The 12813-nt window shown below is 45.6% G+C and overlaps 1 protein-coding gene and 1 long non-coding RNA gene across 6 annotated transcripts in view; one reads left to right on the top strand and one right to left on the bottom strand.

Moving 5' to 3' along the window:
* The window catches only part of LOC137232318 (uncharacterized), a 557085-nt gene that overhangs the window by 394589 nt on the left and 149683 nt on the right, over window positions 1-12813 (bottom strand). The window lies entirely within an intron of this gene.
* The window catches only part of MYRIP (myosin VIIA and Rab interacting protein), a 221280-nt gene that overhangs the window by 183084 nt on the left and 25383 nt on the right, over window positions 1-12813 (top strand). For all 4 annotated transcript variants that reach the window (XM_067754015.1, XM_067754014.1, XM_067754012.1 and 1 more), the window contains exon 11: window positions 965-1204. In XM_067754015.1, the coding sequence (XP_067610116.1) occupies window positions 965-1204 (240 nt within the window). The remainder of the gene's footprint in view (window positions 1-964; window positions 1205-12813) is intronic.

The following is a 12813-nucleotide window of genomic DNA, read 5'->3' as shown; positions in this document are numbered from 1 at the left end:
GGGAGATGCAGGAGGGAGGAGATATGGGAACATGTGTATATGTATAGCTGATTCACTTTGTTATAAAGCAGAAACTAACACACCGTTGTAAACCAATTATCCTCCAGTAAAGATGTTAAAAAAAAAAAACCTACTGTATAAAAAATAAAATAAAATTCAAAAAAAAACACAAACTAATATTGGGTCCAGTGGACCCTAATGGTACTTTAAGGGTTATCTTGCTAAGATTCCATACATATCTGTCTAATATAAGGTGAAAAATAGAGAGTTAGAATGTCATGTCTTCCTGGACTTCCCCAGGCCTGGTCAGGGTTCTACTCATAGAGAGAGCTTTGGAGATAGTAGGAGCCGGAGATGTAATTGCGTAATTATCAAGGGAAGGGCACACAGTATTCCTTATGTATGCGCAAGGACCCTGCACCATCTCAAAATCTGCGATTTGCCTAGAATACCATTCTTTCCTCTCCCTCTTTTAGCTGGGTAACTGCTACACTTTGAATCTCCACTCAAACACCATCTCCACAAGCATGCTTTCCCTGAGTCCCAGCCCTGCCATCCGGTGCCCCTTAGAGGGCTGTCAAAGCCTCCCTCCCCACGCACTGCTTCTGTGCACTTGTCAGGGTTTTAGTGTCTTCTCCACTAGGGGGCGGGCGGAGGTTTGCTCAGCTTTGCATCCTCAGCACCAGCACAGTGCTGACCCTAGTGGGCACTCGGTAAGTATTTTGCAAATGAAAAACACTGAAGTCACTTTTCTGAGTACAGGTGCTCACCTGCCTTAATTTTTAACAAAGTGTTAAGATGCATGTGTTTGAAGAAGTAAAAATAAAAAGTCCATCCATAGGGAAAGCAGATCAGGTAAGAGCTTCATTTTCCTGATTGTCCTTTACTCAGGGATTATTGGGAACAACAAGCAACATGACTGTAGCAGAAGAGTCTTCAGCTCATGATTCTGGCTTTCATTTAGGTGTCTGGTGATTTATCAAAGACTGACACCTGCAATGAGGCTCGGCACCCACAGGCCGGCACAGACGCTGCAGAAGAGAAACGGACAAACAGGCTGTACGAGTTGGCAATGAAAATGAGTGAGAAGGAAACTTCCTCTGGGGAGGATCAGGAGTCCGAGCCCAAGACAGAGTCTGAGAACCAGAAGGAAAGTCTGTCCTCTGAAGACAACAGCCAGAGTGTCCAGGAAGAGCTGAAGAAGGTAAGCTCTGTGAAACCACCTGCAGACGGCTTGGTTTCTGCAGCTGGGGTGTGGGGGAAGGTTCTGCATTTGTGCAGAGATGTGCTGGGACCCCAAAGAGCACTCTCTAAAATGCCCATCCCTATGCACTTGGGAGAACCCAAGAAAACTCTGCTTGATTAACGCTGTTATTCAATCAGGAAAGTAGCACCGCGTGTCCTTGGAAGTCTCCCAAGACCTCTCATCTCCTATTCTTCATCAAGACAGCCCTTACATTTCGACTCTATAACGTAGTACCCATGGTCTCTCTCATTGGTAAAGAGCTGTGTTATTTCCCGCCCCACCCTCTCCCAGGAAGGAATGTTTCCTGTGGATTGAGAACATCTAGCCAATCCTCTTTTAGCCAATGATGACGTGTCATTTCACAGTATAAAGTCTTTTTGTTGAAAGTGGCCTTCTGGATCATTTATCTCTGCAGTTTTCAGATTTGGCTTGTTTGACTTAGCCAGAAGCCTTTCTCAAACAAACCTTATATGGAATCCCAGTGCTTTAAACAGATAAAAGGACTGCTGCTCTGAGGGTCCCCAAAGCTCCAACCACCTGATCTTCAGTCCCACCATCCTCCCTTCCTTCCCCCAAGCTGGCCATCGAGTTCCAAGAGACATTGTGTGGAAGGCACAGAAAATAGACCCTGCCACTGGCAGAAAGGGATCCCAGCCTTTCTGCCCACCGTCCTCCAGCACATGCCTGGGTTCCCACTACAGCTCCACCAAGTACGTTCACACTAGACTTGGCCCCCTGGTCAGGATATCCCTGCTGCCTCCAGTGGAAGGGGAAGAAGCTAGCATTTGTTCAATGTCTCCTACATGCCTGGCACTTTGCACATGTTAGTTAGTTCATTTAATATAAAACCTTTGAGGCAGACACAGACCCATGTTGCAGATGAGGAAACTGAGTCTAGTCACAAAGCTACTTACCCAAGGCCCACAGCTAGTAAGTTTCAGAGCTGAGGCTGCATCACAAACCTGCTTGGCATCAAATCACAGGCTCCTTCCTTTACAACAAGCTGCCTCTTCTGGAACTCAGATAAGATCTTATCTGGTAACATCTAGACTTCTTTGTACTTAGGATCAATTTTTTCCCTATTCTGAGAGTAGGCTATCTAAGCTAACAGGCTGCTGGTAACCCACGTGCATGGTGAATGAGTCCCCTTCATCTGCTCAAGAGCCAAGCTGGGGTACTGTGCAGGAGCCTGGCCAACCCAGGAATGACCACAGGTGGTCCAGAGCAGGCCCCAAGGGAAGTGGGGACCATCCTCCATGGCTGAGGCCCTGAACCTTCCAACACCTCAGACTCAGCCTTGCATTCATTCCCAACCCGGCCTCCATAACCATTGAATCCTCACTCATAAACCTGCCGGGTCCTTTGCCTGGGGATGGCACACATCTCTTTCCCCCAGCATTTCTGTGGGTGGAGAGCAGATCTTGGCCTTCACGGGCAGCCCTTCCCCAGGATATGGTCTCCGACCCATTGCCTCTTCAATGGTTATGGGCTCTGATCCTCTCTGTTACTTGAACCGATGGCCCATTACAGTCACATTTGTCTGCTAGAGCTGAGAGCCAGACGGTAACTGAAGAATATCACATTATTTCTTACACTGGCTCCACATCCTACTGGCTTTGCCGCCTGGTGGTCCCAAGGCACCAAAAGCTCATGCTGTACCAGCAGCACGCCAGGCTGGGATGAGCCACGCACACACGCCCCTCATCAGCCTGCAGGCCTCACCTTCTGGAGGCACGGCCATCCGTCTGTACTGTGCTCTTCTGGGCAGAATGTGAACAGGGAAAGGCGGAAAATCCTGGGTGCTTGGCCAAGCCCTCCATCCTGCCCCCATCCTGCCCTGTGCCCTCGCTGAGCAGGAAATTAGGGGAGTTGCTTTTATTCAAACTCCCAAACGTGTCAGTTTCTCAAAGTTTAAGTCCTTCCCACTGCCGACCATGAATCAATGGATTAAATAGTCAACCAGATATCACTTGTGTATGTAAAAACCCAGATAGCAAACAAAAAGAGGTAATCAATATATCTCTCTCCATCAGGCATCGGCTACTCTGATTAAAGGAAAACAGAAATATACGTTCATCTATGGAAGATTATTTAGAAGCAGAAGGGTATAGAGATAGGCTTCAGGATTAGACTGACTGTGAAACACATCCATGCAGTTTGCAAACTTTGGACTTTGGTTCTAAGCCAAGGCCATTTCTTGCCTGCTTCCTACACCCCGCCTCCTAGCTGCCCTCCTTGGCCCCTCCAATCCTTTCTCTACTCAGCAGCTGGAGCTGCCCTGCGGCCCTTGAACTTGCTCCCAGCCTGTCGACAAGCCCAAGTCTGGCTTGTTTTTATATCGATCCCTAAAAACCAGTCCAGGTCTTCACTGTTGATTGGACAAACACATGTTGGCCGTGTCTGTAAAATGGGGATAATCATACCCCCTTATAGAGCTGGGAGGACTGAATTATGCAGCATAGAGGTAGCACACAGCCAGAGCCCAGCAAATATTAACAACCTCACAGCCCCTTTAACAACCTCAAGGAAAAGAAACTTCACTGTCGTGAAATAATGCCCCTGTGTTAGCACTGAGGGAACAGCTTAGTGCCTATGTCCCGTCCACACGTGCAGTGTCAGGCCAGAGGTCTGTAGCCACGTTCGGTGCTTCATCATGCTCTGAAGAATGTAATGGGGAAAATAGCACGTCAGAACCTCCCAGGTTCCCATCTTCGGGATCAGAGTAACTATGACTTCCCTTGTAATCCGACCACAACTAGTTTGTCCAGCGCTCACACATGTACCCACACACGCCATGGTCGGGGAGTGGATCTGGGCTAAAGAAACTGTTCCAGAAGCTGTTCGTGCCTGCCTTATCTCTTTACCGTGCTACTGCACACTGGCCCAAGGTCCATCTGCCTGGGGGCTCCCGGCACAGCAGGAGCTCCTCTTCCTGTGCAGAAGGCAGGCTGGGAGTGAGAGAATAACACTCCCCTCCCCAGAAGCAGCCCTAACCAGTGACTGATGGGAAGAGTGTAAATACTCCACTCCTTTGCCTCCACTGAGGTGGTGACCCACGGAGTGTGTGCTACCCACTGATGCCCCGAGTTCCCCAGCGGATTTGGCTCTGGGCACCCGCAGTGAGGACCAGCTGGATCTGGCTGCCTTCTCTTCCCTGCCTTGCCCCACCCCCTCCTCCACTGGTTCCTGGGATCACTTCCCAAATAAACTCCATGCACTCGAATCCTTGTCTCAGGGTCTGCTTCTGGGGAAACCAGACTAAGACAGTAACCAAACAGGAAAACACACAGAGTCCCCAGTTCACAAACACTCACTGCAGTATCTGTGACTAAGCAGTGGAGAAATCCAAATGCCTAACTGGCTGCTAATGGCCTCTGCCTGACCACGAGGATCCCTTACACAGAGAGAGTTTTATCCAGACTTCACCATTCCTCCTGCCTCTATCGCAGGTTCTTCTCTCCGGGAGCCAAAGCAGAGGAATGTGCATATTCCCATAGACACAGGGACATCAGTGGCAGTTCAGTGTCCTTGGTATGACAACCCATGTAGGTATTAGGGCTTCACAATCTTGTCCAGCAGCAGAATAACCATTTTAGAAACACGCTGTTTCTTGATGGGAGTCAGCCCTTCGCTGTAGGCAGACTTGTCCCTACAGTTGATTCACTTTGGCTGGGTGTTGGGGGCCCAATGATGATTCAAGGATGGTCACTGCCGTCTGAATTTTAACTACCTGAAGAACCAGCTTGTAAAACTTGGGGCCAGCCCAGAAACCTGGATTCCTAGAGGCCATGTTTTTAATTGAAGTCATCTTGGTTTCATTGAACCTCATGGTCAACCTTCCAAACCTTGGGATCCTTCAAGCCCGGGAATAAGCACTTGCTTCCCCTCTGCCACTAGGCAGGTGGCTGTGCCAATGGTTATGGAAGAAAGGCCTGGCTGAAGTGGTTCCTAGAACCATCTGCCCCTGGATATGCAGGTGCTGCATTCCTGAGAGAAGGACGCAAAGAAAGGTCAAGAACTCCTGGCCTGACTTTGGAGACTACATGCAGGGGCTGAATCTCCCACAAAACCCTATCTCCCCAAGCTTAAAGCAGTGATCCCCAAGGTCCCTGCTCCCCATGGTTCTAGACATGTAAGGCATTAAATAGGTTTTTGTTTCCTGATATTAGTATCATTTATGACACTATTTATATGACAAAAGATGTCCTATGTGTCAAGCTTTTGGAACATGAGTGTTTGTTGAAGGCCCATATTAGTGAATTCTTGCATTATAGTCAAATTTGTACACGCAATGTCCTGAAAGCAAAGTGTCTTTGTTTATTAATTATCACAAGTAGCTGAATCATTGTGTTTTAGTTTCACAAGGGAGTCACAGACCAGCAGATAACTCCCATATTCATAGTTTCACGGAATAATTCTCCTCAAAGTACTGAGACTTCCCTAAAGTAATAAATGTCTTTCTCCTCAAATAAGAGACAGATCTGTGCATCTTCTCACAGCTGCTCCCCATTTACTAGCATCAAGTCATATAGAAACACAGTACTGGTCAATGGATAAGCAGACAGATTGATTGTTGCCTGAGAAAACCCAGAGCTGTGGGTTTCTGCAGTTTAATGTGCTTGTGAAAAATTTTTTGTCGATATCACAGTGTTAACATAAAATCAAGTATTGTCCATGTGTGTCTCACCCTTGTAAAATGACTCACCATCCACATGAGGATTCAGTGTCTTTCACCCCAGGTAGTATCTTATTTGAGAAGCATGTCTCCATCTTCAGTTGGCGCTAAAGGTTCAATCCCCACTTATATCTTACAAGCTACACTGATCTCAGTAGACCTTATGCCTGTTGCCTCTTCTAACTTTCTATTTAACTGCTGCGCTAGGAAAAAAGAGAAGCTTTAGCTGTCCACTTAGAGCTACAGCTCTTATCCACAGCGCTTGAACAGGTGAGGTTTCATTTCACTCCTGTTGTCACTGGTGTCACTCATTCCCACGCTTGTGTCCTGTGTGTTTGGGGGAGGGGCCTGCACGGCTGGGAAAAGAGTTCTGGGTTCTCTCTTGGATTATGAGGGCTTCAACAGAACATCTTCTTCTCTAGGCAAAAGATGAACTGAGCCCTCGAGAATTAATATACTCATAATGCTAATAGATAAAAAGGCAGTCTACATAAGCAGACAATTGACCAAAAATAAAAGCAAAAAAAGAAGAATGTAAATGACCAATAAGCATATGAAAAAATATTCAACTTTAATTGTATCTCAGCTGTATTCAATACAACACCTAGCCCAGAACTTGGCATATGGTGTGCACAGTCACTTTTTCCATTCAACAAAAGCGCCTTGAGGCACTGGGAAGACAGCCATGAACAGGGCAAAGTTTATCGTTTGTTCAGACAAGCAATAAAAATGCAAATTGAAATAATGAAATGCCACTTTGCCTAACAAATTGGATGGTTAAAAAGAACGATAATCAATGTTGGTAAGAGTTCAGGGAAATAGGCAGTCTAATACCCACAAAGTAACACATATTAGCACACTGGTGACTTGGTAACTCTAAGCAATCAAAGTGTGCACACCCTTTGATCCAGCAAATATGCTTTCAATCATTTATCCTAAGGAATAACTGGACAAGCAGCCAAGGGTATATCACAATGCAGTTCATCAAGTGTTATATTTTTATACTAGGAAAACTTTGAAACAACCTAAGTGTCCAACAATAAGGGACTCTTGGGGAAATGGAGGGGATGAGGTCCAGAAAACAGATGGGGCACTGGCATTGGAATGTCAAAGACAGAATAGTCCAGATACAAGTAAGTGGGTAAATTTGATGTTTAGGAAGATGAAGAGAGTTTGTTTTATGTTCTATGCTTCCCCCCCTCCGCCCCTCTGTTACCCAACCAAACTTGGGTCTGCTTGCCTGGGCACAGTAAAGCCAATCTACTGACACTGGGTTGTGGTGAAAGGAAATGTAGCGTTTATTGCAGGGCACCAAGCAAGATTGGGGATGGCTAATGCTCAAGAGGCCGGAACCCCTGATGGCTTTCACGGAAAGGTTTTTAAAGGTAGGGTGAGTGAGAGGGTTGCAGGGCACATGATCAGCTTGTGTACATTCTTCTGATTGGCTGGTAGTGAGGTAATGGGGAGTCAACATCATCAACCTTCTGGTTCCAGCCTGTCTGGGGCCTGCCTACATGCTGGTGGTCAGCATGCAGTTAATGTTTTCCACCTGCGGGGGTTTCAGTATTTGCAAAACAGCTCAAAGGATATGGCTCAGAATGTTATCTTATAGCCCTTGAGAGGAACTAAAGGTATTTGACTTTGTTTAATGGCTAAACTATCATTATTTTGTCTTGCTTGACTGTTTTCCTTTGCTTCTGCATTTTCTCACTTCTAAATTTATTAAATTTATTCTTTGGAACTCAGGGATGGCCTAGGAGGCTAAAGTCTTTCTACAAACAAGAGGCAGGCAGAGGACATGGGGGCAGGGGACGGTCTGTCCTGGGAAGGCCCCATAAGGTCCTGCTTGGCTACATCTCTAGCTTTCTGAACTAGAAGGCAAGTTTGCCTTCTGAAAGTGAGGGGATAGTGAAATTTGAGTGTCAGGATTGTGGAGAGGGTTTGAAATAGCTATTGCATAGAATGGGAGAAAAACGTGTGGAGAAATATAAAGGATCCCCAGGGTAAGGTCAGAGATCACAAACATTTACTTGAGATAAAAAGAGCCTGTAAAGGAATACAGCAACTATGCACACTACTATGTATAAAATAGATAAAAGACCTATGGTATAGCACAAGGAACTATATTCAACATCTTATAATAACCTATAAGGGAAAAGAATCTGAAAAGAATATATAGATAGGTACATATAACGGAATCGCTTTGCTGTACACCTGAAACTAGCATCACATCGTAAATCAACTTCAATAAAAAAAAAAGAAAAGAATACAGCAACTTTGAATGCAAATAAATGCAAAATAAAAATTCATTCTATTCAAAGAAAAGGTCTAGTAGTAGCAAGTCTATTCATGATCCATATCATTCGGCACAATTACGCAATACAGCTCAATAGGTTCTGGGATTTACATTAGAACTCCCCATCTCATAACTAAAATTTATAGATGAATCTCAAACCAGACTGGAGGAGTGAGGAGATAAAATGGAAATTAATTCCAACCACAATAGGAACAAAAAAATGTGAAATTAAAGCTTAACAAGAAGACTGCAGATCTCTCAGAAACCTACCAGTTTTGCTGGTAGGAAAGACAGTGTAAAGAAGAATTCTTCCAAAATGAGGGTAGATATTTACTGTAATTTAAATCAAAATCTGAACTAGAAGTTTTTTTTAACTTTTCAAAAGGATTCAAAAAATCACCTGATAAAATAAAGTCAAGAATAACTTAGAAATGCTTAGAAAAAATAAAAGAAATGAAGAGGACCTATCTATTAAGATAGTAAATCATGTTTTAAAGGCAGAGTAATTAAATTTGTGAGATATTGATAAAGGATGCAATGCAATAGTCCAGAAGTATGCCCTAGAATATACTTAATTTAACTCACAACTGATCTCATAATTACCACCCACCTCTCACCCCTGGTTGGGAAGAGATCATTTTTTAATAAGTGTGTTGAGACGTATGTGCACTTGTTCTTTTGGGGGAAGGGATGTGGCAAGAGAGGAAGGTCCTTAATGTTCTCTCCAACAAAGGAATGAATGGCTCCCCCAGGTTTGCAGGGCCAGAAATACATACAGGAGACAATAAGGAAAAGATGCCAACTTCCCATGAGAGGTAGTGGCACAAGTTCTGGAGTTTGAATTCTTGTTCAATCCTCGTTACAAATAATTGTTGAACTATTCTAAGAGCTGTAATACAATAGGGACCAGAGAGAAAAGGTCCCTGCTCTTGTGGAATTTACCCACTGTTGGGGGTGACAGCTGATAAGTATGTAAACACATACAGGGGAAGAAGTCCATAGTGATCAGCGCTAAGGAGATTCAGCAGGATGCTCACGGATGGAGTTGGAAGGAGTATGAGTCATGGATGGTCCAGACTTTTCTGACCAACTGTGTTTTCCACTGAAACCCGGAAGACACAAAGGGAAAAGTCAGGCAAAGATCTAAAGGAAGGGCTTTCCAGGCAGAGAAAAACATGCAAGGCCTTAAGGTGGAAATGACCTTGACAAGTTCAAGGAACGGCTTAAAGAGCTAGGGTAGCTGGGGCAACGTGGCCACGGGGAGAGCGCTTGGAGAAGTGAGAGAGGGAGGGGCCAGAGCAAGCCAGCGGTGTGGAGAACTTTGGCTTCTATTCTGTGTGAGATAGGAAGCACCTGGAAAGGTTTCAGCAGAGACATAACAAGGAGGACCTTACATTTATCAAGATCACCCTGGTTGCCATGTGCCACCTCTGTTCCAAGTGAACGTGGAAGGTGGTTTCCTGTGTCATTGGGCTACTATGGAGCTGAGCACGTGCCCTGGCAGAGCCCTGGTTACCGCCAACAAGTGGGGAAGTGTGTCCAGTGAGTATCAGGAAATAATTTTCTGAGGAACAGCCAGTATGCTAAGCAAAAGAGATTGACAACTATGATCACCTCCTCTGCCAGGACAGAAGTCCTGCCTGCCCTACACCTGCCCGGGCAGGTATGGTCAAAGGCAGTGGCCTCAGCATTCCCCTCCTCTCTCACCATCACCAGGTCCTGGAGTGGCCTTGCTCAGGTGCCCACATCAAACAACAGGGACTCCACCAAGGAAGGGAAAGAAAATGACCATGGGGAAACATACAGACCAGTGGGTTTATTTCTGGAACTAAATTAAATGTGCAAATAGCACATTTAAAAAAATTCATTTCGGGCTTCCCTGGTGGCACAGTGGTTAAGAATCCGCCTGCCAATGCAGGGGACACGGGTTCAATCCCTGGTCCGGGAAGATCCCACATGCTGCGGAGCAACTGAGCCCGTGTGCCACAACTACTGAACCCATGCACCGCAACTACTGAAGCCCGTGCCCCCTAGAGCTCATGCTCCGCAACAAGAGAAGCCACCGCAATGAGAAGCCTGCGCACCTCAACGAAGAGTAGCCCCTGCTCGACGCAACTAGAGAAAGCCCGCATGCAGCAACGAAGACCCAACTCAGCCAAAAATAAAATAAATGAAATAATTTTTTTAAAAAATTCATTTCAATTATCACAATTTTAAAAAATCTTATTTCTTTCATAGGTAGCTTTGACCATCAAAATCTAAACGATTTAAGAACCCAAACATTCCTAGAGGTCCATTCTCTGATCTCCATTACATTTCATGTTTCAATTTATTACATATGCTAATTTATTAGGTTCATACTCCAATTTCTTTCCACAATTCTGTGCCACCTTCTTTCAAGTCAGTCGTTGGGGACGTGAGTCTGTTCACGGAGAATGTATTTTGACGGGTTGTAGAGGCTTTGCCGGAGCGCCTTATGTTTCATGAGAACTGAAACATATTTGCATTGAATTTTTCTAGCAGATTTCTGTCAACTATTCAGGAGGACATATGGAGTTTCTTTTCTTACCTTTGAGAAGGAAAAAAATACATGAAATCAGGGCATTTGGACAAATTTCCTTGCTTGCTCTGGCGGTTTGATAGAAGCATTTCATAAAGCCAAGGCAGCATCTGTAATGTGGGACAGAAAAGTAATGAGCGGGCTGTGAAGTCTGGATCACACTTAGATCAGATTTTCTCAGAGGCCACATTTTTGTTCAGTCTGATTGGTTTTGGTGGCTCCATCTCAGGTAGGCTCAGTAAGGCTCAGAACAGGAGCTGGTCGCTTGGGAGATCTCAAGCTCTGTTGTGTGGCTTGGTCATTGGTGTACAAATCAACGAGCTTGTTCTGATTGATGTCACTTGGTGGAGGCTACAGGCCCTTCTCTCGCTGATCTGTTGTTCATGGAACTGATTATTCAGTTAGATTCTGTTGTTCCATCACTTTCTGCAGTCCACTGGGTCCCAGGAATTATGCAGGTGGAGGAGGTGATGTGGCAGGTGGGAAGGAGTGTGGACCTTGAAGACCAAAGTCTCTGGGTTCAAATCTCAGCTGTGCATCTTCTTCCTTGAGCCACAGTTTCTTCGTCTCTCAAGATGGGATGAAAACAGCCACGTCAGGTTGTGATGAGGGTTACACGAAATCACGAGAAGCCTGGGGTCAGACCCGGCACAGGAAGGACGCACATTAACACTGAGCTGGCTCCCTTCCTTCCTCTCTTCCTCCCTAAAGGGCTCTCTCAGGAGCAAGGTGTCCCAGGAGAGAAGGTGAGGCCCCGTACACATTTTATGCAACTTGAACATTGAAAGACTTTTCTCCTCTGCCTGTAATTCCTGCATGGGAGCCAACATGTTTTTAGAAGACTCTGTTAAAGTTCTTTCTGTTTCCTGTGCTTCCAGACTGACCCCAAGGTCACACATTAACAGAACCTGCTTGCCCCTCTGCAGGTCCACAGCCTGTGGCTCCCAGTGCAGGGTAGGACCTGTTTTCTGCTACCTGGGTCTTCCTTCCCTTCTCCTGTCTCTGCTCTCTGAGGACAGGAACTCAGGCTTACTCACTCTGCATCCCCTGCAGGGCCCAGTACAGTGCTGGGCATAGAGCAGATGCTTCCTGAAGGCTTGAATTAAATTAGTGATGATGGGAAATAGTAGATGATGTTTGAGGGCCTGGCTTGTTCGGTTGCCCAGCTAGGCAATGACATACCTTATTTTTATTGCCTATCAGTACGTATGGTTCAGTATGCTCCCTACTGGGAAACGGAGGGTCCTGCGTGCGTGCATGCATGTGTGCATGTCTTGAATGTCAGTGTCAGGTTGTTTATTGTCATTTCTCAGGACAAACCATTCTGTATTCTGATACTGTGTCTTCCATTTTTGGTGTTAAGGTATCCCTTCTTTATGAAATTATGGTGAAGCCAGACAGTAGTAGACCATGGTGGCTTTTTTTTTTTTTTTAATATTCTTACTTAGCAAGAGAAAAAAACTGGGCAACAGCAGCAAAGTTCAACTTTTTTTTTTTTTTGGTTAAAAAATAGTAAAAAGCATCCTTCAAAACACCAAGTAGTCAAGGAAAGTTGTTTCAAGAACACAGTACAGGACTTCCCTGGTGGTGCAGTGGTTAAGAATCCACCTGCCAACGCAGGGGACACAGATTCGATCCCTGGTCCAGGAAGATCCCACATGCCGCGGAGCAACTGAGCTCATGCTAGCCATAGCTACGGAGCCCACACGCTGCAACTACTGAAGCCCGTGCCCCCTAGAGCCCATGCTCTGCAACAAGAGAAGCCACCGCAATGAGAAGCCTGTGCACCTCAACGAAGAGTAGCCCCTGCTCTCCGTAACTAGAGAAAGCCTGCATGCAGCAACGAAGACCCAACACAGCCAAAAAGGAAAAAAAAAATAGAACACAGTACATAATAAAAGGTGTCTAAGCTACTGGCCATCACCAGTAATGTGCCCATCTTGAGCCAGTAGGGCAGGTGGGAGAGTTTTGAGGACAGGTGGACAGCTCTGGACCCAAACCCTGTGGACACTTGGCATATGCTGACTAATTTCATC

The sequence above is a fragment of the Pseudorca crassidens genome, chromosome 10 (assembly GCF_039906515.1).
Source record: "Pseudorca crassidens isolate mPseCra1 chromosome 10, mPseCra1.hap1, whole genome shotgun sequence".
NCBI lineage: Eukaryota > Metazoa > Chordata > Mammalia > Artiodactyla > Delphinidae > Pseudorca > Pseudorca crassidens.
Note: the sequence above shows the minus strand (reverse complement) of the source record. Positions and strands in the feature narration are given on the sequence as shown.